We start from the raw sequence: 24,830 nt of genomic DNA on the forward strand, positions 1-24,830 counted from the left end.
GGAATTCGGATTCCGTCGGTATTCCCGTCGGAAATGCTGGGTTTTTTTTTTTGTAGTGAATAATGACTGACACATAAAGGAAATATTTATCTCGGCTTTACTGAGATTCAAACCTCAGACTTCATGATAGCAACACTTCTTGCGCTAGCCACTAGATCGTTTCGAGGGGACTCTTCTCGATATGAAAGAGATAAATTATGAATGATTATTAGTTATTAGTATAGATGGTCAAGATATGAAGAAGATATATTCAGACATGTCAAATTTTAACCCTAAGATTTCATCCCATATTTTAACTATTGTACCATTCGAAGGGGACGATAGACAAATAATCACATATGACAAAAGGTGATTCGTTCGTCTTAGTGCCTTTGCCAATCGATCCCTATGTCAATATGGAAAAAATAAATTATGAATAATTATTAATCATTAGTACAAATAGTTAAGATATAAAAGAGGGTATGCTTTAAATTTTAATCCCAAGATTACATCCCTAAGTTTTATTTGGCAACAGCACGTATCTTAATGATCATGTCGCCCTCAAAGAACTGAACTGATGGAGAAATAATTACGTAAGAGCGGTCAACTTGTCCCATTTACATTCAAATTCATTTTAATTTTAAAATTTTTAAAAATTATTTTTTTTCTCATCCCTTCTAATTATGCAAATGACTTTTATTATTAGTTTCATAACTAATATCATTAAAATAATCAAGCGTTTACTTTTCAACTCCAATAAAAATACAAAATTATGTTTTTGCCATTTTTCGGTAACATGATTAGCGATTTAGAGCTGAAAGTAAAATGAGTATAAAAAATTTAAAAGATAGTTTTATAATTTCAGAAGGTCGACAAATTATGTAAACTTATAAGTGTTATATGAAACTTTCCTTGTAAAGGATCCACATTTTATATTTGCGCTCACGTGAAATCTTAGTTGTCAAACACTAAATGCTCACTCGTAATATCGATTTTTGTATAAATATTGTTAAATACTAATTGAACCCCTACATAATAAAATATCCACTATTTACTTTTTTTTTAAATATTATTTGAAATAATAAATTCATATAGATATATATATATTTTAAAAGTAAAATTTATTAAAAGAGGAATACTATACTCCTCGAGTATTTAAAATTTTTAATCTTACCTACTATAATCCAAAAGAAAATTTTAAATTTTTTAAAAAAATTATTAGCTCAAACTTATTATAACTCAATCCCTAAACCTTAAACCCCAAATCCATATAATATATTCATGAATATTTAAAATTGTTAATATTGAATATTATAAAAAATTATTAATTTTGAATATTATAAATTAAGAGAAAAGTATAACTCTAAAGGAAAAATTTTATTGACTCAAACTCATTATAACATAACTCTTAAATCCTAAAATATTAAACCACAACAAAAAATACTCGGAGTTATAATATACTTAAAAAAATAAATAAAAATTTTTAAAAATAAAGAAGTAAAGAATTGACGCATCTCGATTTGATCAAGACACCACAACAATATTACAAAAAAATCTTAAGGCGCCTCCAATAAGTGCATACAAATCCGCAAGAACATATCCACGTCATATATTATATATATATAAATTCACTTTAAAACAGTAAATGAATCACACAGTCGAGAACAACAATCGTGAATTATGTTCGTATATGTTCAGATTTATTAATATTCGCAAAGAGTGTTAGTGATCATCAATCATGATCATTAATAAAAATTTTATTAATGTATTAAATAAATCAATAATTTTAATTATCCAACTCAATAATTAATAAAAAAAATAAAAGTTTCAAAAATCAAATAAGTTTGAATTTAGGGCTCGACATCTAAATGATCTAAACTCAAATTAAGTTTAAATCAAGCTCAAACTTATAAAAAATAAATAAACTAAACTTAAATAATTATTTCAAAATACTTAGTTGATTTTAGACTTGGATTAGTTTGACTAATATTTATTAAAAACATCTTGAATACCTTAAAATTTAACTTATTTATTGTACCTGTAAATATAAATTTGACACCTCCGGAGGTCATTGTGAATAAATTCAAAAATTGCGATGGCTAAATGAAAATTCTATCAAATTCTTATAATAAAAAAAATTAATTCAGATGATACGAGATAATCAATAAAAAAAGTTTCTATCGATCGCTCGCTTAGATAAATAATAGATGAATCAGAAGTCCAATATCTCAAGGTTATATTTGAAAAAAAAATTCTTATGTTAGGATCAAATCACGAATATGTAGTCACAACGTGACATCCTCTGCACCGCATCCCAGGGACATTAAATTCTAATAATAACAACCACGTGAGGTGTGAAGTGAGCGAGGCCAGTCTAGGCGTCGATCGGTTCGGTCGGTTAACAAATAGAGGCGATGGGGCAAGTTCCTACAATTCCAAAAAGGAGGAAGCAAAGCTGCCAAGGCCACCACGTCGCTGTGCGCTCTCTCATCTCGCACCGTTCCTGCTCGTCATTGCAGATAGAAGACGGTCAGGCTCGGGAACCCTAATCTCGCCCTCGATCCACCTTCACCTCCTCCTCCGATCGCCTCCCCCCTGCTTGGAATCGTGCTAAAGCGGTATCATCCTTGGTTCATAGGAAGAGAGAAAAGAAGGTTCCTTTTGGTTCCGGACCGCCTCATTGGTCCCCTTTTCGAGCCAAAGGTCGGAGCTCTGTGTGCCAAATTTCCTTAATCGCTAAGATTTTTTTGCATTGCCTTTTTTCTCTCTGAGGTTTGCTTGGCTAGATTTGTGGAGGAATGGTGTGGTTTCGGGTGTGGGTTTTGTTTCTTCTATGGGGATCATGTTTGGGGAGGTTCGTGGTGGAGAAGAACAGCTTGAAGGTGACTTCACCTGATTCGTTGAAGGGAATCTACGAGTGTGCTATCGGAAACTTTGGCGTTCCTCAGTATGGCGGGACGATGGTGGGGATCGTGGCGTATCCGAAAGCCAACCGGAAGGGCTGCCAGAGCTTCGACAATTTCGACATCTCTTATAAATCGAAACCTGGCGGATTCCCCACCTTTCTCCTAGTTGACAGAGGAGGTAAGTTTCGGGGGCGTTATTTCCATCCACCATTTAATTTTTCTACACTGCTTATTTGTCGATTGTTTAACATTTTTTGATGCATACGTTAAATTTTAATTGTTGCAATCTCTGTGTACCAACAATATTCCCCTACCATTGATCTCCTTATTTATTTAAGATAGAGTCAGTCAACTCGGTCATTTCTGGACTTTTAGTAATATGTCATCGCTTGAAGCGTAATGTTTTTGTGCAGATTGTTACTTCACTGCAAAAGCATGGTACGCGCAGAATGCTGGAGCTGGGGCTGTCCTTGTGGCTGATGACAAGTTAGAACCTCTGATAACGATGGACACACCAGAGGAGGAAGACAGCAGGGCAGACTACCTACAGAACATCACAATTCCGTCAGCCCTTATCACCAAAAGCCTTGGAGATAGCTTAAAGAAGGCACTTCGAAATGGTGATATGGTCAACGTCAATTTAGATTGGAGGGAGTCTCTACCCCATCCTGATGACCGCGTGGAATATGAATTCTGGACAAACAGCAACGATGAGTGTGGTGCTAAATGTGACAGTCAAATAGAGTTTGTTAAGAACTTCAAAGGAGCAGCACAGATATTAGAGAAAAAGGGTTATACCCAGTTCACGCCCCACTACATTACATGGTACTGTCCTGAAGCTTTTCTTTTGAGCAAGCAGTGCAAGTCTCAGTGCATCAACCATGGGCGATATTGTGCACCGGATCCTGAACAGGACTTCAGCAAAGGGTATGATGGGAAAGATGTTGTAATCCAAAACTTGCGTCAAGTTTGCTTGCATAAGGTTGCTAATGAAAGTGGGAAGCCGTGGGTGTGGTGGGATTATGTGACTGACTTTGCGATCCGTTGTCCTATGAAGGAAAAGAAGTATACGACAGATTGTGCTGAAACAGTAATCAAATCACTTGGTGAGCTTGCTATTAGTTTTGTTGTGTATGGCTATATGCCACCATTAGGTTCGATATGAATTGAAAGAATTATAAATTGTACATAATTATTTCTCCCATTTATATGACATTTATTCACAGTGATAATGGGACTTTTCAACAGGCATTGATCTGAAGAAGATAAATGAATGCATGGGTGATCCTGATGCTGATGAAGATAATCCAGTGCTTAAAGCTGAACAAGATGCACAGGTCCAAACCATTTGTTTTGAAGCATTGCATTATCTTTGCATTTGAAATTACATGCAATTTTATTCTCCTCATGTTTTGAATCTGATTGATGTTCTTAGATTGGAAAGGACTCCCGTGGGGATGTCACTATTTTGCCAACTCTTGTTATCAACAATAGGCAATACCGGGGTAAGCTTTCAAACAGTACTTTACTGATTGTAGTTACCTGGGAATTTGCTTAATTTATTGTTCTTTCTTTTGTTAGGCAAACTGGACAAGGCTGCAGTGCTCAAAGCAATCTGTGCTGGCTTCCAAGAGGCTACTGAGCCAGCTGTTTGTTTGAGTGAAGGTACGTGGACATTTTTAGTTTCTTATGTTAATTGCTACAAATGATTGACTCTATTATGCTGTAGCAGATAGCTGATTAATGCTCATTTTTCTGGTTTTTTATTTTATTTTATTTTTGTTATATAGAGATAGAAACAAATGAATGTCTGGACAATCATGGTGGCTGTTGGAAGGATGAGGCTTCTAATATCACTGCATGCAGGGTACATTTTATAGCAGTGCATCAATAACCACAACAAATACATAATTCTGCTCAGCTGATCATGTTCTGTACTTGTCTTTACCCAGGATACTTTTCGTGGTAGAATTTGTGAATGCCCTGTTGTGAAAGGTGTGAAGTTTGTGGGCGATGGATACACCCATTGTGAAGGTACTATATCAATCCCATTTAAGCAGGAGCTGGAGTTGCTAAAATTTTGTATGGTTTTTATGAATACTTATCATTGCCAAGGTCTAACAGAAGCTAATCTATGTGCATAACCTTGCCTTAAGGTACGGAAGTGTAGTAATTATTAGTAAGGTAAATATTAGAACTAGAAAAATGAGTCATACTTTTAGTGCCTTTACTTTCTATTTAAATATTTAACTATATCTCCGACTGCAAATGTTGACATCCCTATACAAACTCTATAGGCTACAGTTAGATAGACATGGTATGAGATATTTTGTTGGTGATTTGCTGAAGCAATGACCCTATTATGAACCTGAAAAAGACAAGAATATGATTACGTAAGGGCAGTCTCTAACTTTTAAGGTTTTTACTCAGCTTTTGATATCTAAAGTCCTCATTAATCAACAGTAGCTCACTCAACTAGTTGGCAGGGACCTAATGTGCCATTTTCATGGTCCAACTAATTGATGTTTAAATTGGTGCTTTAGATTATCAACCATCTACATTGATTTGCAATTGACTGTCCTTTGTGTTTTTTTTGAGGTCAGTATCAATTATTCATAAATCATAATTCAATGTTTATCCTTCCATTCATTCATGTGAAATTGGCAGCCATCATAACATTGGGTAATTGCGATTCCACCAAGGTCCAACTCTCATAAAAAGGGGTGGCAGAGTGCATAAGGTTCCCACTAGTGCTTGGTGTTGGCGACCATGATTTGCAATTAAATAGCTAATACATATGCTATGCAGACCACACTTTGCTTTGATCAATTATAAATTCAAATTGTATTGCCTATTTAATCTTTGCTTCTTCGTAGTCTATGAAGATTCTTTATTAATTTCAGTATATTCCGTCGAACAGTTTCTATGATATTGTTTATCGCTGCAATTTTCATGGTTGCCTAATTCTTTCTGGAGAGATAAAGTCCTTTTAGCTGTTGGATTTTACCACGTTTCTACTTTCATTCTTCTAACATTGTAAATTTGATTATTTTGAGTGCTATAACTGTATTCGGTGCTTTCAATAGCGTAATCACAAGTTAATCCTTTGAAATTCATTTAATGATGTACCTTTTATTTCAGCTTCAGGGTCAGGAAGGTGTGAGATCAACAATGGTGGATGCTGGAATAAAACACAGGATGGAAAGACATATTCTGCTTGTGTCGTAAGCAATTCGATTAAAGCCACTTGTTTGCACAAATCTTGTCAATCTCTAAGCACAAAAATAAACAACTTTGCAGGATGAGGGATGCAAATGCCCACCAGGCTTCAAGGGTGATGGAGTTAACTGTCAAGGTATTTTATTGATGATGCTATACAATACCCTTTGGTAGATGTGTAAAGGCTAATGGTGTGTCTGGTTTAAGGAATGAAATAGACAGATAGAATAATTATACCTAGAGAATGGAATAAATTAGGAATAGAATAAAAATAAATAAATATTCCTTTATTTGGTTGTTCATTATCCTTGTGTTTGGTTCGTAGGAATGTTTAGGGCCAGTGGGACAGACCTACTACTAGGGCCTATCTGGTTTGAGCCAACTGTTTGACACTCCCTTAATGCTCTTGGTATGATCATCATGTCTGGCCTGCCCAACCTGCTAGTTCAATCGCCCCACCCAATCCAACTGGTCCACTTTGCCTAATCACCCGAATTGCATGTTACATGATGAGCTCATCTGGATTTACCAAACCATCTGACCAGATAGGCCTGTCCAATTTGATTAACATCCTCAATTGCTTGGCTCATCATGCCACCACCTTACAGGCCTGCCCAATCCCCATTTACAATATATATATTTTTTCGAGTGGGGAATAGAATTAGAATAGGTAAATATTTGAAGAATGAAATAGCTTAGGAATAACTCTTCCTAGAACAAAGGGATAGCTATTTTCCTTTTTACGATTAAGAAATAGCAAATTTATGAAAATTGATGTTCTAAGTCGATTTTACCAAAGATAAGAATGCATATTCTATGATAGGAAAAACACAGCTATTCCTATGAAAACCCTGTTAGTTTCATAATATATTCATGAATCTCCCATGATGCGAAAAATGTAATTATATGTCTGAGTTGCTATACGCGATCTAATGATTCTCTTTCTCAGATGTTGATGAATGCAAGGAAAGGCTAGCCTGTCAATGCTCTGGCTGCAAATGCAAGAACACCTGGGGAAGCTACGAGTGCAGCTGCAGTGATGACTCATTATTATACATAAAGGAGCACGACACATGCATAAGTGCGTATACCCAAATCCTTAACTTTGTTGAAAATTTCATAATAACTGCGTTCTTCAAGCACCAAAAGAATATTAACCAGAGAAGATAGTTTCTACTACTATTACTCCATGAGATCGACTATAACACTATTATGTCCAGGTAAAAGAGCTTCTACAGAAGTTGGTTGGAGCTTTTTGTGGGTTATCTTCTTTGGCCTAGTGCTAGCTGGAGTTGGAGCCTATGCTGTATACAAGTACAGAATCAGGGTAAAGTTTGCTATTTTTGAGCTATTTCTATTGCTATCTTTGTGTTTGTAGTTCATGTTTTTCATCGATGCAATGAAGTGGTTTTGCTATAGTTAAACAACTAATGTACCTGGTTTATGGTGCAACATCTGATTGTTTTTCTCTTTTAGAGCTACATGGACTCGGAGATTCGCGCTATCATGGCACAGTACATGCCGCTTGACAACCAAGAAGCACAAAATCACATCCAACATGCTGAAATCTGAGCCATTTCTCATCACGTATCTCGATGGTGCAGAATTCTGTAATACGCAATCTTGGCGATCCTTCTACTGGGACTTGTTAAACCTTTGTTGTAGATCCGAAGCTTATTTGCCTCCATTGGAATTGTAAACTTAAAAGAGTTGAATAATGTGGATCGCTATTAAGCTTGCAAATCCAACAAGAAAGCTTTTGAGGAAGTAAACTACATGTACCAAAACTTGAGATAGCTAATTGGGTCAAACAAGCTAAGCTTGTTAGATCTCTCTCTCCTTCTGTCATAAATAAGGATGAGTTTATGAGAATCCATGGATAAGCACCTTTGCTAATAGGAGAGAATCACATTTATTATTTACAGAGGCTGAACAAAAGTGCACTCCCTACTACAGAACTGCTTGTATGCAAGCTGACACTCATCTTCTATCTACAAATTATCTCACTCTGTTCTGTTCTCTGGAAACAGGCACATCAATACTTTATATGTTATGCCACATTATAATCACAAACAAAGCATCAAACATGAATCCATGAATACTTGAATAAAGAATATATAGTATATAGACAATTAGAATCCTTCAACTCTAGCCGACCGATGTAACACCGGTGAGTGGGGTTTCCTCGGGCTGCTTGTCGTATTATCTTCGAGTGAAGCTGTCGTCGAACAACTTCGAAGGTGAAGCGACATCGAGAAGGAATCTTTTGGAGGTGGTGCAGGGATAATGATGCCATTTATCGTTCGAGATTTCAGCATCTGTTTACTGGAAACTGCAGATGGCTCTTGAAGAGGGTAGCGAATGGGACATTTGATCTCTTGAACATTCTCCAGTGATTCAGCAATAGCCCTCATGGTAGGCCTTTCTGAAGGGTCCTTCTGAAGGCACTTCAATAGGATATCTGCAACCGCTCGTACTGCTTTCGGAGGGAACCGTCCTTTGATCCGAGGATCCATGATAAATGATAGGCGGCAATCATCAGCAAGGAATGGCTTGCTCCATTTGACAATATTGCGCTCCTCTTTAGGGTACCTAGCATCAAGATTCTTCCTTCCAGTTAGTAATTCAAGAAGGACAACTCCAAAACTCCAGACATTGCTTTTAGGGGTCAGTAACCCTTTATCCAAGGTCTCCACTGATAGATTTCCAGAGGCCTGATTGACCACAAAAGGATAAGTTTAGTAAAGGTTACTATGTAAGTCACATGAATTACTGAAACAAGATCAACCAAAATACTCGATAGAAAAAAAATGATGAATGCTGTTCGTGAATACAAGGAACTTAAGTTAAACCACTTACAATAGAAGAATTTGATATGCTTGTGTCTGGGTTGTAGTAACCGACGCATCCATACCCTGAGAGCTTTGCACTGAAATCCTTGTCAACTTGTATGTTTGAGGTAGAAAATTCATGATACATAGCCTGATGATCAAAAGTATAACACTGAAAGATATCAGATAAGAGCATAAATTTGAGGATGCCAGATATTCTGCAGAACATGGTTTGAATAGATAAATTGTTGATACACATGCAAAAGACTTATCAAAGTGGACTATTATTATTATTATTATTATTATTATTGCTATTGTCTGTATGCAATGAGCCATCAATCATACTTTCACAAAATTTAGTAGTTCAGGTGAGTAAAATGAAAAAACAAATGGGTAAGATTACGGTCGCTAACTTTATAGATATTTTACCATCCTCATCAGATGATCTCCAATGTATTAAGAAGGAAACTTTTCCAGTTGCTTAGTTGTAATCTTATTGAGACGGCATCAATAAAATGCTAGAATTATACAGCTCTTTACCTTTCTAATAGTTTCTTCAAATTATTTAGCCTTGTCTCTAAATCTTAAATGAATACACAGCGCACGGCATATCAAGGATGAAGTTAATTCACCTGAAAAGGGCCTTCTTCATGTAAGAAGGCAAGACCTCTTGCAGCGCAGAGCGCCACTTTTATCCTTGTAGGCCAATCAATTGATGGACCATCTGATCTTCCATGAAGCAGTCGATCGAAACTCCCATGATAGAGCCTCTCATAGATCATCATTCTCTCATCAGAACCCTCTTGAGCATGGTACCCAATTAAATTGCAAAGATTAGGATGCTGTAGGGAAGCTATTATATTCACCTCGCTCGCAAATTCCTTCAAATTCTGAAAAAGATCATATTCACTCAATCATCACTATGGTGCAGCAACATCCATTAATTACTTTTCTAGAGATTGTTAGAATGCAGACTTCCCCTAAGAATAAAAATAATACAGGGTTTGGTAGTACTAATGCTGAACGTTTGTAACTATATAATTTGTTCTTGAAGTTTAAAGGTAACAGTTGGTGAAATCCACCCACTCAACTTGAAATTTATCTGACAAAAAAGTGGCATGGATTCAGCAAACTTTCACAAGAAATGAGATCAAATGAACTTCTGAAGAAAGATGAAATTTCCAGCGACACAATGGATTGGTTGAGGTAGATTCAATCAAACAAAAAACAACACATGCCATTCATTACTTTCTGGAAGTAAAATTCATGCCAACAGGCTTTGGTATACTATATACAACACCACAGTATTTATCTCCATTGACAAGCAGGGGACTTGCAAATTTATATCTAAAACAAAAAAGTGAGTACGCAAAACAAAATTTCCTAAAATGATAATTGATATGAACAAATTACCTGCGAGATATGCTGTAAACGAGTAACTGTGGCTTCAATCTTCTTTGAGGTTGTCATATCACTTCCAATAGTTGCATTATAAACTGTAAATGAGCTGCTTTCTGAGATGCAAAATTCAAGTGAGAAATGCTGCGAAGCAGTTGAAATCTCATCATATGAAAAATTCCGAAGCGCTTTCTTTGATTGCGGTAATGGGAGTGGGCCTGAAGTGTTGCTGGAACCCATTGGTTGGTTCGACTTAAAACTTGAGAAATTCTTCAAGACTGAGTTGGTGCATGGTGAGGGAAGGGGAAGAGGCAGAGGATTTGAGAGATGCTGATCCTTGACCGACCGACTGCGACCCTTGCACTCTGCTTGATCATCAAATTCAAGAACATTCCGATCTGCCACAAGAAGGCTACAAGGAGCTGATAATACTCTAGCTCTGGCATTTAGTGATTGATTGATAGATTGCGCAGATCTTGTTCTAATTCTGAAACTCGGAGGGGCTGACTGAAGAGATGGTCTATCTCGGTCCGGCTCGGGCAGTGTAGAAGCTGTGCTCTCATTCAAATTCTGGGCTTTCTTGCTAGCAAACCTCCAATTTTTCTTCTTTTTATTCTGCTTCAAAATAGTGAAAAAATTAAGTCCACAAGTCATCCAATCCAACCCTTACTTTCCGAAAACTGTCAGCGAGGAAACTGAGACTGAAAAATTCCCAAAATCCAACTCGTGAACAAAAAATTCCAAAAAAAGACCCAACCTCTACGAATTCAACTTCCAAACCAAGATCTCGGAAGAAACTAGCGCCCCCATCGTAGACGAAGACCGACAATTACTCGGATTTGAAAAGGGGCTGGGGTGGATTATACAAGTCCGTCCAAAGGATAGCCTTTTATAACAAAAACCATCGAACCAAGTTTAGAGAGTCCGAAATCTAACCTCGGACCCAAAAACCCGCGGCTTCGCCGCCCGCCGCCCGCCGCCGATCCAACCTGCAAGGCGAAGTGTGTCCGCGCGGCCGCCACGGAGAAAGAGAGAGGAATGGGAAATAAGTAGGCAGCAGAACTAAGAGAAGAGAGGAGTAGAAGTGGAAGCAGATTAATGGAGAAGAATTGAGGAAGGGGTGGGGGGAGGTGGCACCACCATGAACACTTGTCAAAGCGAGCCTGGGAAGATGATGCGACGACTGCAAGCAAAGACCTACCTCTTCTCCAGAACGCCACTGCTTCCTCTCGTATTTTCTATAATGCCACTGACGTTTGCACAGTTGGTTTGCTGTAAATGGGCATATTTTATTGCCACTCACGTTGATGCGAACGAAATTTCATTTCGATCCTAAATGTATCCAGGATTTTAAAATACAGCAAAATATCTGTCATTATTTTAGAAGAAATAATATGTTTAAAGAAAAATATGGGTAATTTTTGGTTTTTAGTTTTGAGAAAATTCAAAAAATTAAACAAAATCTGGTGGTGGCATTCCTGTGAATTTGAAGGAGTTGGAGGGCGAGATCACTACGGACGGCATCGGCAGGGATGTGACAGTCAAGTCAAATCGGGTGGAGTTGGAGTCAAAGGAAAGAACAAAGTATGATGGGACATTTTGACTTTGTGACAGCCGTCCGATCATCCGCACTCCGAGTTGATGGACGGGCAAAATCTCATTTCACGCGGGGTGGAGAGCACGGATCCTCTAGTCCATAATTTACGGACTAAAAGATGGTCTAATTTTTTACACCGTTAATTTAGATGGATCCCATTTATTTAAATGTGGAGTTCATTTAACACTGAAAGATATCAGATAAGAGCATAAATTTGAGGATGCCAGATATTCTGCAGAACATGGTTTGAATAGATAAATTGTTGATACACATGCAAAAGACTTATCAAAGTGGACTATTATTATTATTATTATTATTATTATTGCTATTGTCTGTATGCAATGAGCCATCAATCATACTTTCACAAAATTTAGTAGTTCAGGTGAGTAAAATGAAAAAACAAATGGGTAAGATTACGGTCGCTAACTTTATAGATATTTTACCATCCTCATCAGATGATCTCCAATGTATTAAGAAGGAAACTTTTCCAGTTGCTTAGTTGTAATCTTATTGAGACGGCATCAATAAAATGCTAGAATTATACAGCTCTTTACCTTTCTAATAGTTTCTTCAAATTATTTAGCCTTGTCTCTAAATCTTAAATGAATACACAGCGCACGGCATATCAAGGATGAAGTTAATTCACCTGAAAAGGGCCTTCTTCATGTAAGAAGGCAAGACCTCTTGCAGCGCAGAGCGCCACTTTTATCCTTGTAGGCCAATCAATTGATGGACCATCTGATCTTCCATGAAGCAGTCGATCGAAACTCCCATGATAGAGCCTCTCATAGATCATCATTCTCTCATCAGAACCCTCTTGAGCATGGTACCCAATTAAATTGCAAAGATTAGGATGCTGTAGGGAAGCTATTATATTCACCTCGCTCGCAAATTCCTTCAAATTCTGAAAAAGATCATATTCACTCAATCATCACTATGGTGCAGCAACATCCATTAATTACTTTTCTAGAGATTGTTAGAATGCAGACTTCCCCTAAGAATAAAAATAATACAGGGTTTGGTAGTACTAATGCTGAACGTTTGTAACTATATAATTTGTTCTTGAAGTTTAAAGGTAACAGTTGGTGAAATCCACCCACTCAACTTGAAATTTATCTGACAAAAAAGTGGCATGGATTCAGCAAACTTTCACAAGAAATGAGATCAAATGAACTTCTGAAGAAAGATGAAATTTCCAGCGACACAATGGATTGGTTGAGGTAGATTCAATCAAACAAAAAACAACACATGCCATTCATTACTTTCTGGAAGTAAAATTCATGCCAACAGGCTTTGGTATACTATATACAACACCACAGTATTTATCTCCATTGACAAGCAGGGGACTTGCAAATTTATATCTAAAACAAAAAAGTGAGTACGCAAAACAAAATTTCCTAAAATGATAATTGATATGAACAAATTACCTGCGAGATATGCTGTAAACGAGTAACTGTGGCTTCAATCTTCTTTGAGGTTGTCATATCACTTCCAATAGTTGCATTATAAACTGTAAATGAGCTGCTTTCTGAGATGCAAAATTCAAGTGAGAAATGCTGCGAAGCAGTTGAAATCTCATCATATGAAAAATTCCGAAGCGCTTTCTTTGATTGCGGTAATGGGAGTGGGCCTGAAGTGTTGCTGGAACCCATTGGTTGGTTCGACTTAAAACTTGAGAAATTCTTCAAGACTGAGTTGGTGCATGGTGAGGGAAGGGGAAGAGGCAGAGGATTTGAGAGATGCTGATCCTTGACCGACCGACTGCGACCCTTGCACTCTGCTTGATCATCAAATTCAAGAACATTCCGATCTGCCACAAGAAGGCTACAAGGAGCTGATAATACTCTAGCTCTGGCATTTAGTGATTGATTGATAGATTGCGCAGATCTTGTTCTAATTCTGAAACTCGGAGGGGCTGACTGAAGAGATGGTCTATCTCGGTCCGGCTCGGGCAGTGTAGAAGCTGTGCTCTCATTCAAATTCTGGGCTTTCTTGCTAGCAAACCTCCAATTTTTCTTCTTTTTATTCTGCTTCAAAATAGTGAAGCAGCCCATTTTGCAAGTATCAACTGGGTGGCTTTGCCCTACCAAAGTAAAGACAAACAACAATATCAGCTAAAGAAGCAGCAACAATATAAATTAAATCAATTATCTTCAGAATTGTTCATGATGATAAAAGTCCATCTACCTGACTAGAAAGATCAGTAACCCTGTGTGCCTAATAGCTGAATCCGCTTCAATTCTCATTGAAGCAATAAGGGGATTCATTCAAGTATTCTTAAATAAACAAGATCAATCATCCCGTCAAAAAAAAAAAAACGTATTCTGTGGTCTTCAACTGTTCAACAATAGCGGCTCAAAGATGATAACCACGGCACGCTAACCTGAAGAGTAAAAGCTGACAACAACAATTGCTAGAAAAAAACATCTCGCATGACGTCCCACGCAGGACAATAACGCAGATGTGGCCTTCAATGCACCAACGAGCAAGTTTAATCGCAAATCTACCCAGTCAGAAGGTTGAACAGAATCAATTCAAATTATGCTGCTGGTGCTGGGCAATGCGATAAATCTATACCTTCAAGAAAAATTAAGTCCACAAGTCATCCAATCCAACCCTTACTTTCCGAAAACTGTCAGCGAGGAAACTGAGACTGAAAAATTCCCAAAATCCAACTCGTGAACAAAAAATTCCAAAAAAAGACCCAACCTCTACGAATTCAACTTCCAAACCAAGATCTCGGAAGAAACTAGCGCCCCCATCGTAGACGAAGACCGACAATTACTCGGATTTGAAAAGGGGCTGGGGTGGATTATACAAGTCCGTCCAAAGGATAGCCTTTTATAACAAAAACCATCGAACCAAGTTTAGAGAGTCCGAAATCTAACCTCGGACCCAAAAACCCGCGGCTTCGCCGCCCGCCGCCCGCCGCCGATCCAACCTGCAAGGCGAAGTGTGTCCGCGCGGCCGCCACGGAGAAAGAGAGAGGAATGGGAAATAAGTAGGCAGCAGAACTAAGAGAAGAGAGGAGTAGAAGTGGAAGCAGATTAATGGAGAAGAATTGAGGAAGGGGTGGGGGGAGGTGGCACCACCATGAACACTTGTCAAAGCGAGCCTGGGAAGATGATGCGACGACTGCAAGCAAAGACCTACCTCTTCTCCAGAACGCCACTGCTTCCTCTCGTATTTTCTATAATGCCACTGACGTTTGCACAGTTGGTTTGCTGTAAATGGGCATATTTTATTGCCACTCACGTTGATGCGAACGAAATTTCATTTCGATCCTAAATGTATCCAGGATTTTAAAATACAGCAAAATATCTGTCATTATTTTAGAAGAAATAATATGTTTAAAGAAAAATATGGGTAATTTTTGGTTTTTAGTTTTGAGAAAATTCAAAAAATTAAACAAAATCTGGTGGTGGCATTCCTGTGAATTTGAAGGAGTTGGAGGGCGAGATCACTACGGACGGCATCGGCAGGGATGTGACAGTCAAGTCAAATCGGGTGGAGTTGGAGTCAAAGGAAAGAACAAAGTATGATGGGACATTTTGACTTTGTGACAGCCGTCCGATCATCCGCACTCCGAGTTGATGGACGGGCAAAATCTCATTTCACGCGGGGTGGAGAGCACGGATCCTCTAGTCCATAATTTACGGACTAAAAGATGGTCTAATTTTTTACACCGTTAATTTAGATGGATCCCATTTATTTAAATGTGGAGTTCATTTAAATCAAAGGTTCTCATGCAATGGATCATCCTTTAATCCGCAATTTGCGGACCAAAAAACTCCAACTGCGGGGTGGAGCCCTTTCGGATCCTTCTCGTAGAAGACGAATAGATCATCCGAAAAAATTGCCGTAAAAATAAAATAAATCAAGAAAATAAAATGATGTGCATTTTATTATTATTATTATTAAATGACTAAATGATGAATTAATTTTCTAAAATACGCTTCGCCTCTCCATTTAGATTATAAAAAAAAGTTAAATAAATAAACATTTGCTCGAGTAAATGATCACAAAATCACAAAATCACGACTAAATAAATGAGTAGTTGTGAAAATATAATGAATAACAATTTAAAGAGTGTTTTTTTAATAATAAAAAGGATGTTTGGAAGGTAGAAAGTTAGGAATGTGACGATTTCAACGATCGATTGTAGATCTTGTTTTGTTCTGTAAAATAAGTAATGATAGTGTCGAGTTAGGAAATGGGTCCCCGGCGTTGGCTCTCCGACGTTCAAGTCAGTCACCAAAATAGTTGAAGAAAAATGAAGCAACAATAACGCAAGTGTAAACAGTAATCAAGCGTACTTCCGTCGATGATGGACCCCCTTTATATATAACTCTGGTGGGCGACGTGCACGCTCCTTGAAACATGGAGCACGTTCTCCAATATGTCCTATGAAGGGATATGTCAGGAAAGTACCTCTGACACTATATCTAACAAGATCGCAAAACTTCCGTCGTACGATTCGTCTGTCAACCATGCCTCGTGTCAGTAGCATTATCTTTCAGAAGAATATCGAGATATATGACAATAGTCCCCCTATTTGGCTGAGCGGAGTAGTCGCTCTGCCGGGACTCCTCCGCTATGTCGGCTTTAGAGAGATGACAAGAGTCCTGTTGCTTGGCCAAGCAGGGTAGCCACTCGCCCGGGACTCCTCCACTCTGTCGTCTTCAGAGAGATGACACAGGGTCTCGCTGCTTGATCGAGCAGGGTAGCCGGTCGCCCGGGATCCCTCCTCTATGTTAACCTCAGTTGCTCTTCCCTACAGTGACTGTGTAGTAGCATTTCCTCCCCGCCAGGACAAGCTCTTCGGTTTCCTTAGCGTCATGCTGCTCCACATTGACTGTCCCGACCGACTGTTACAATCGTCCTTCGTTCGGCCCTTTGACACTCTAGCATTGACCATCTTAACTTAGAACTCCACTTCGACAGTTGACCTGTGCCAATGTCCATTTTAATTTGATTTTTTATGAAAGATGTTTCATATTTATGTAAAATCTACTGTGTTATTCTTGTTATTATCACTTTGTTATATTTTCCCTCTAAATCTTGAATTTTAGGCGTGTTGTGGCAACTACATTCTCATAGCTATTATGACATGGAAAAAAGATTTAAGACAAATTGATTATGACCCAATTTTGTCCTGAAATAAGCATCAAACAATGAAGTACCAAATCCCTTCTACGCTAATGTAGTATAGAAATGACTCTGGTCGTCCGTCAACGAAAGCAACGATAGGATGGTAGTCTAAGATTGTATGTTATTTTTATTTTTGAGTTTTTTAATATGGAATTGGGGGTTTTGGATTTTGATTATAAATCTAACAAATGAAAAGCACAACAAGTAGGAAACCAATCTAATGTTGGAATGAAATCTAACTAAGTGCAAATAATTAATCCACAACGTATTGTCACACTACGCTATGGATTAACTATCAACACAATTAAACTATAAAGAACAAAATGACACAACATTAAATGAAATCTAATCTAATAAATGAAAGGCAATGCGAGTAATAAAGCTAAGCCTAACCTAACTACAATTGTAGAAAATAAAAGACAACATAAGTAAAACATAAAATGAAACTAGCATGTAACAAAACCTAAGCCAATCTATCCTAATTGCATTAAATCAAAACTAGAACTTAACGAAATTGAACTATTGAAGAATTTTGGTAGAACTCTTGAGGAGAAAGAGATATTTTGTTTTCTATATCATAAACTTTTGATTACAAAGCCTTTATATAGACTTGAAAGAACCTTAGAGGGTAAGTAAGCTTAAATGCTAAGTAACCGTTTAGCTTATCAAGGTGACTCTTTAGCTTATCAAGGTGACTCTTTGATTCATACAACAATTGCATGCACGATGGAAGAGTGATGGTCCAACTTCCTCATAATGATGGTCAACACATTAACTTTAACACTCCCCCTTAATGTGTTGTCGGATTCCAAGTTTGGCTCGGAGTTGTTCAAATCTTTCTCTCGGAAGTGCTTTTGTGAAGATGTCAGACAATTGCTCCTCAGATCGACAGAACTCAAGTTGAATTTCTTTATCTTCAATTGTCTGTCGAATGAAATGATGCTTGAGTGCTATATGTCGAGTTCGGCTGTGGTGAACTGGGTTCTTAGCCATAGCGATTGCAGATTTGTTATCGCAGTATAGCACGGTTCCTTCAATCTGATGATGACCGAGATCAGCTAAGATTCTTCGAAGCCAAATTGCTTGTGAAGTGGCTACTGATGCTGAGATGTGCTTGAATCTGGTGTGTTTGGCTCAATTTCATCTTCTTTGTCAGTACTGATCAAAATGTCTTTCTTCTCAACTTTGTTTTCTTCCCAATTCCATAAAGCATTTTCATCAACTTGAACATCTCGGCTAATAATAACTTGACCCAACTGTAGGTTAAATAGTCTATAACCTTTGCTCATGGTACTGTAGCCGACAAAAATACATCTTTCGCTAGATTCGTCAAGTTTGCTTCGTTTCTCTTTTGGAATTTGAGAATAGCAAATACTTCCGAATACCTTGAGATGGTTCACCGATGGTCTTCTACCACTCCATGCTTCAAACGGAGTCTTGTTTGGTATGGCCGTGGTTGGGCATCGATTGGATAAGTAAACGGCTGTGTAGACTGCTTCAGCCCAGAAGATTTTGGGTAAACCTTTCTCGTGCATCATTGATTTTGCCATTTCAACGATTGTCTGGTTTTTCCTCTCGGTAACACCATTTTGTTGAGGGGTGTACCTTACCGTTAGTTGCCTTTCTACTCCTTCATCTTCACAAAAATTATGAAATTCTTTAGAAGTGTATTCTTTGCCTCTGTCACTTCTTAAGGTTTTGATGAAGCATCCACTCTGTTTTTCGACGAGACTCTTAAACTTCTTGAATATCATAAATACTTCCGACTTCTGTCTCATGAAATAGACCCAAGTCATGCGAGTGTGATCATCGATGAAAAGAATGAAATACCTATTCTGAGCATGAGAAAGGGTGTCCATCGGTCCGCAGACGTCGGTGTGGATAAGTTCCAACTTTTCTTTAGCTCTCCATGATACTCCTTTCGGGAAAGGAAGTCGATGTTGCTTTCCAAACGCGCATCCTTCGCATATATGTTGCTTTCCTTCTATGTGAGGAAGTCCTTGCACCATACTCTTGCCAGATAATTCTTTGAGGCTTTGAAAATTAAGATGACCAAGTCGTCGATGCCATAAGGTTGATGTCAGGTAGTCCGAGGTAGAAGCTCGATGAGCTTTTAGATCGGCATAATTGATGTTGAGAGCGAAGCTTCGATTGACCATTTTGATCTTTGTGAACACCTTTGACTTATCTCTCCTGTCAAATATAACACATTCATTGTTATCGAAGCAGAGCTTGTACCCATTTTCCACCAATTGTCCAAGGCTGAGTAAATTTTGACTCAAGCTCGGCACACACAAGACATTGTTGATGCAGCTCGGACCTTCCTTCGTCTCGATGGCGATTCTCCCAAGTCCTTTTGACTTTGTTTGCTCTCCGTTTCCAAACTGAACAGGAGCATTGATGCTATTGTCGATCTCAGAGAAAATTTCTGAGATCGGCGTCATATGGTTGCTACATCCGCTGTCTAGCAACCATTTTCCTTGCTCCTTGTTGGTGGCTGTGTGACATACATAGAATGTTCCATGTGTCTCCTCAGCTGTTTGATTTTCTCCAACCTGATTTGCCTGATAAGAGTTCCTACTTCGGCAATCTTTGGTGAGGTGACCAAATCGATTGCATATTTTGCATCTCGATTGGCCTTTGAACCAACAGTCCTTCTCGGAGTGATTTGGCTTATTGCAGTTGCTGCAATTCGATGAGTTATCTTTTCCTCTTCCTTTTGAGTTACGTCCACCTCGTCCTCTTGATTTCCATCCACCTCGTGATTGGCCCTCTCGTTCGTTGTTACCAATTTTGAGCTTTGATTGGAATGCACCCTCTATTGGCTTTTCAGAATGTCTGGACAATCTTTGCTCGAACGATTTTAGGGACGCCATCACTTCTTGAACTGTGAGTGTTGTTAGGTCCTTTGTTTCTTCAATGACGGCAACAATGGGATCATATTTCTCAGGAAGACAGATGAGAATCTTTCGTACCAGTCTCTGATCTGTAATATCTTCACCATGAGATTTCATTATGTTGACCAAATCAAATATTCTGGTTGAGAATTCCATGAGTGTTTCTTTCTCCTGCATCTTGGCATTTTCGAATTCCTTGAGTAGTGATTGGAGCTTAATCGCTCTCACTTTCACATCTCCTTGAAATTCGCTCTGCAAGATCTCCCATGCTTCTTTAGCAGTGTCGGCACGCATGATTCTGGGAAATATAGCCTTAGTGACTGCTCTTTGAAGGATTGAGAGAGCACTTGCGTCGGCTTGTCGAGACTTCTCTAATTTCTTCAGACCGGCTTCGTTGAGGGCAGTGGTTTCCTCGGGCTCTTGCACTCCATTCTCCACAATCTCCCATTGGTTAAGAGATCGAAAGATGGTCTTCATCTTTACATACCAGAAATCATAGTCTTCGCCATTAAACTCTGGAATGAGATGGTTGATGTTTGTTAAGCTCGAGCTGGCCATGGATTTTGATTGGTAGAACCTGGAGGCTCTGATACCAAATATTGAAGAATTTTGGTAGAACTCTTGAGGAGAAAGAGATATTTTGTTTTCTATATCATAAACTTTTGATTACAAAGCCTTTATATAGACTTGAAAGAACCTTAGAGGGTAAGTAAGCTTAAATGCTAAGTAACCGTTTAGCTTATCAAGGTGACTCTTTAGCTTATCAAGGTGACTCTTTGATTCATACAACAATTGCATGCACGATGGAAGAGTGATGGTCCAACTTCCTCATAATGATGGTTAACACATTAACTTTAACATGAACGAACAAGACAAAGCGATAATTAACCGAACTAAAATGCATTGAAATAAACCTAACTATTAGTTGAAGCATTTGATCGAATACGCTGTATGCATGAAACTAATTAAGCATAACATGTGCAATTTAAACATGGGGAATCAAGTTTGATACAAGCATTTAATCAAAAGCATCAACACAAGTAAATTGACAAAATTAACAGAATTAAACTAAGCTAATCCATTTACAATTCACACTTTAACTTCCAATTACCAACGACTACCCTTTGCCATCACACGAAAGACCCGACTCTGGAACCCCCAAAGCCGGTGAACAGTAGCCTATTGTTGGGCGTTGCTTGCTTCGACACGATGATGGCAAACGAATCTTCCAATGAAGAACCCCTTCGCTGGATGTTGCTGGAAAATCTAGACTGCCGCACACTTCTCTGCCGCTGCCGCTTGAAGCCCAAACGGTGAAGCCTTGGAAAAGTGTCAGAAGTCTCTTGGTTGATATTTGGTAATTTTGAGCTAATTTTATGTGTTAATTGGAACACTTTAGAGTGTTTATAATTTAGAATTGTTTTGAGTTCAATGTTATTTCTTTTCTTAATTCATGATATATTCCTCATCATTTGAATTGGGTCTTGTAGGATATTGGAATGGATACATGATTCAAGTGAAGCCAAATCAACTCAAGAGGAATTCAACCAAGTAGAGATGGTGCACACAATTTGACTCTAGCCATTTCATTAAGCTAAACCATTGATCATGACCTAAGCCCAGTCCTCACACCAAATACCTAAAATTCTCCTTAAACCAGACCAAGATTCACTCTAATTCCGGTTCAGTTAGACCAAGGTATAAGAATGCAAAGATTCACGGATGAACAGTGGTTGCGCCTACTGTTCATCGTGCCAAAAATTTCTGCATCATGTTTTCTTTGCATCACAGCCCCCGTTCTTCATTCCGATCAACTTCTCAAGAGTTGAGGTTGGTGTTGAAGGTTAAGACAACTGCTGGGACATCTTCGGTTGGCTGGAATCTCTCCTAGAGGGTTTCTACGGGGGGTTTGTTAAATCTGAACTTCCGTCGCTCTTGCTGTTGGTAACGGCAGAAAGAGCCAATCTATTTTCCATTCTTCATCGGCAATCATTGGAGGGGTTCTATGGTGATTCCTGGCATTTGTCCTTCTCTCATCCTCGCCTCGTTTGGTTCAGATTTGCAATTTCAGCAATCCTTGCATTATTCAAGTCTGTTAGCGCAATTAGCGTAAGAGAGGGGTTCTCTAATTTAGGTTGTGAAAAATCAGATTAGGTCTCAGATCAGCACGCGTTAATCTCTTCTTCACTGATTTCCAGAGCTGAGGATTTCAACTCCGGCTTCTTGTGCGACGACAAGAAGGGTGTTGTTGAGAACTTGATTGTGTTTGAGAGTGGGCAGTTTAATTCCTTGCTATTTCTTACTAGTTTATGCAATTTCTTTATTTCTACACTTTTGTTTAAGTAATTTCTGTTCCTGAATACCTTGTTTTTGCATTTCTACTTTCTGAAATTTTGATTATGCAACTTTTGTTTCTTCAATTATCTTGTTTCTGCAAATTCTGTCCTGCAAATTAGATTTAAATTCTGCAATTTTGTTCCCCACTTGATTAAGCAAATTCTATTTTTTTTTAAATTAGAATTCTGAGAGTTTTGTTCTGCTTTTCAATTCTACTATTTGTTTCTGTAATTTTCTGCAAATTCAAGTTGAGTTGTGTTGATCTTTAGGCTTAGTTGATCTTCTAATTACTTTAGGGTAAGTTTCTTCCATGTTAAGAAGTTTAGCTTTTCCTGTGAATTTAAATTTTCCTTTAGATTAGATTTAATTAATTTTCTTCTCTTTTATGGGATTACATTTTGATTTTTTATCTAGGATTTAGTTCAAAAATACAACAACCCCACTTTTAAGCAGAAAACCCAAAAAGAACCCCAAGAAGAGATTTGGATCTAAATCAAGCACTCATCTACTAGTTTCCTTGAGAAAATCGACTTGGGCCCTATACTACATTATCTCTTGAGTGAATTTAGGATTTTCAAGCACTGAATTAATTTGACGTTTATTCGTGACACTAGTTTTGGGGTGATTAACAATCTCTTCAGTTTCCTTATCGTCCTGTTGCTCCACACTGATTGTCCCGACCGACCGTTGCAATCGTCTTCCGTTCGACCCTTTGACACTCTGGTATTGACCATCTTAACTTAGAACTCTACCTCGACAGTTGTCCCGTGCCAATGCCCATTTTAATTTAATTTTTTTATGAAATATTTTCATATTTATGTAAAATCTACTGTGTTATTCTTGTTATTATCACTTTTTTATATTTTCCCTCTAAATCCTGAATTTTAGGCGTGTTGTAGCAACTACAATCTCATAGCTATTATAACATGGAAAAAAGATTTAAGACAAATTATTTAGAACATTCAAAAAGACTTTAAACAATATTTTTTGAGTTAAAATCTGGATGTTATAGATTTCAACCTATAATTAGTTGTATATCTATGAACGAACTTCAATTTGATATATTATGCGTTTCGTGCTTCAATCCGAGTCAAAAGTTACTTCAACCTATAATTAGTTGTATATCTATGAACGAACTTCAATTTGATATATTATGCGTTTCGTAGTTCAATCCGAGTCAAAAGTTACCATCTTTCAAAGTTTAAGATTTAACATTTACGTTGTAACAATTATGAAATTGTAGATGTTACAACTCTATAGCAACTACAATTTTGTAGTTGTTACAATTGAGCTACCATATAATTGTAGCAGGTATAGTTTCTTAACTGCTCCATGTAATTGTAGCAGCTATGTTTTTGTAGTTGTTATAACACAAATATTAAGTTTTATATTTTGAGAGTTCATAATTTTTGATTCAAGTTAAACCACATGATACACAATATATTAAATTGAAGATTATTCAAAGATCTACAACGGGATATGAGATGAAATTGATAATGGATAGATTTAGGACTAAAAAACCATCATTTAAAATTTTTTCGGAAATTTCAAATAATTTTAATCTTTATTTTTTCTATATTGTAACAATTACAAAATGTGTACAATTCACTTGTAATAGCTACGCACCCAGATTAAGGATTTAAGTGGAAAATATAAAAAAAATAAATAGAAACAATATATAGTGAAAGATAGTTGGGTCATTTTACTAGAAGGTATGGTATCTTTTTGATGAAAAATCAAACTGAGGTGTATCTTGATGATTTAAAAAAATAAAAGACATCCTTTTATTTTTTACCAAATATAATTGCCTAGTTTTTTTAATATATAATTACCTAGTTGAGCGACCGTTCGATTGTAATTTCATAATTAATCTAATAGTTAGTAGTGATTTTGTGACTGCATAATCGACCAACCACTTGATTAGTGTCGTCTTTTACAATCAATTTGACCATTGCATTACAATTCTATAGCCAATTTGACTCATAATTTCATGATTTTTTACATTATTTTATTGCAACCTAACCGTCGCCTTATTGAACAAGTGCTTGATTAGTTGATTCAAATAAAAATGCGCAAGGCAAATGGTCAAAAAGATATTTTAAAAATCAAATTTAATAATTAAAAAAATATCCGTCTTATTTGAATATTCACAAAAAGAGAAGAAAGTGTAAAATAATAGGAATCCTTTCCCAAAGAAAAATGATTGAAAATTTATCTTTATCTTAATTTTATTTTATGATAAATAAATATTTTAATTATATAGTGAGTTGAAGTAAACCAGAGTTTTAGATTTATCTCAAATTTAAAAAATATTTATTTTTAAAAATTAATCAGTTAAAAATTTTAACATAAAAAAATAATCCCAGTAAACCAAGTCAAAATGCAGGAAAGGCGATAACATTTTTTTTTTGTTTTTTTTTTTAAAATTAAAAAGCCTTTATATTTTTGCCAATTAAATACCTTTTCTCGAAATAGGAAGAGAAGTGGGAAAAAGGAATCTAAAGGAGATACTTTT

The 24,830-nt window shown here is 37.3% G+C and overlaps 2 protein-coding genes across 4 annotated transcripts; one reads left to right on the forward strand and one right to left on the reverse strand.

Annotated features, from left to right (window-relative positions):
• Positions 1–2,368: 2,368 nt before the first annotated feature.
• Positions 2,369–7,876, forward strand: LOC122038909 (vacuolar-sorting receptor 1-like). Its single transcript, XM_042598881.1, has 12 exons — positions 2,369–3,063; positions 3,299–3,991; positions 4,134–4,222; positions 4,321–4,390; positions 4,467–4,550; positions 4,676–4,752; positions 4,838–4,919; positions 6,027–6,109; positions 6,186–6,240; positions 7,054–7,185; positions 7,325–7,431; positions 7,581–7,876. Exons 1-12 carry the CDS (start codon positions 2,778–2,780, stop codon positions 7,674–7,676), a joined length of 1,854 nt encoding a protein of 617 aa, XP_042454815.1. The 5' UTR covers positions 2,369–2,777; the 3' UTR covers positions 7,677–7,876.
• Positions 7,877–7,992: 116 nt separating this feature from the next.
• LOC122038910 (probable serine/threonine-protein kinase PBL15) lies at positions 7,993–15,201 on the reverse strand. Of its 3 annotated transcripts, XM_042598884.1 has the most exons (7): positions 14,819–15,083; positions 14,118–14,507; positions 13,867–14,013; positions 10,349–10,857; positions 9,568–9,825; positions 8,964–9,086; positions 7,993–8,818 (listed from the first exon to the last, which is right to left on the reverse strand). In XM_042598884.1, exons 3-7 carry the CDS (start codon positions 13,982–13,984, stop codon positions 8,237–8,239), a joined length of 1,590 nt encoding a protein of 529 aa, XP_042454818.1. In that variant the 5' UTR covers positions 13,985–14,013; positions 14,118–14,507; positions 14,819–15,083; the 3' UTR covers positions 7,993–8,236. The 3 variants fall into 3 exon arrangements, with proteins under 3 accessions (XP_042454818.1, XP_042454819.1, XP_042454816.1); XM_042598885.1 differs by lacking the exon at positions 14,118–14,507 and having other exon boundaries at positions 14,819–15,201; XM_042598882.1 differs by lacking the exons at positions 9,568–9,825; positions 10,349–10,857; positions 14,118–14,507 and adding an exon at positions 12,577–12,834 and having other exon boundaries at positions 13,358–14,013.
• Positions 15,202–24,830: the final 9,629 nt, after the last annotated feature.

The sequence above is a fragment of the Zingiber officinale genome, chromosome 1A, assembly GCF_018446385.1.
Source record: "Zingiber officinale cultivar Zhangliang chromosome 1A, Zo_v1.1, whole genome shotgun sequence".
Lineage (NCBI taxonomy): Eukaryota > Viridiplantae > Streptophyta > Magnoliopsida > Zingiberales > Zingiberaceae > Zingiber > Zingiber officinale.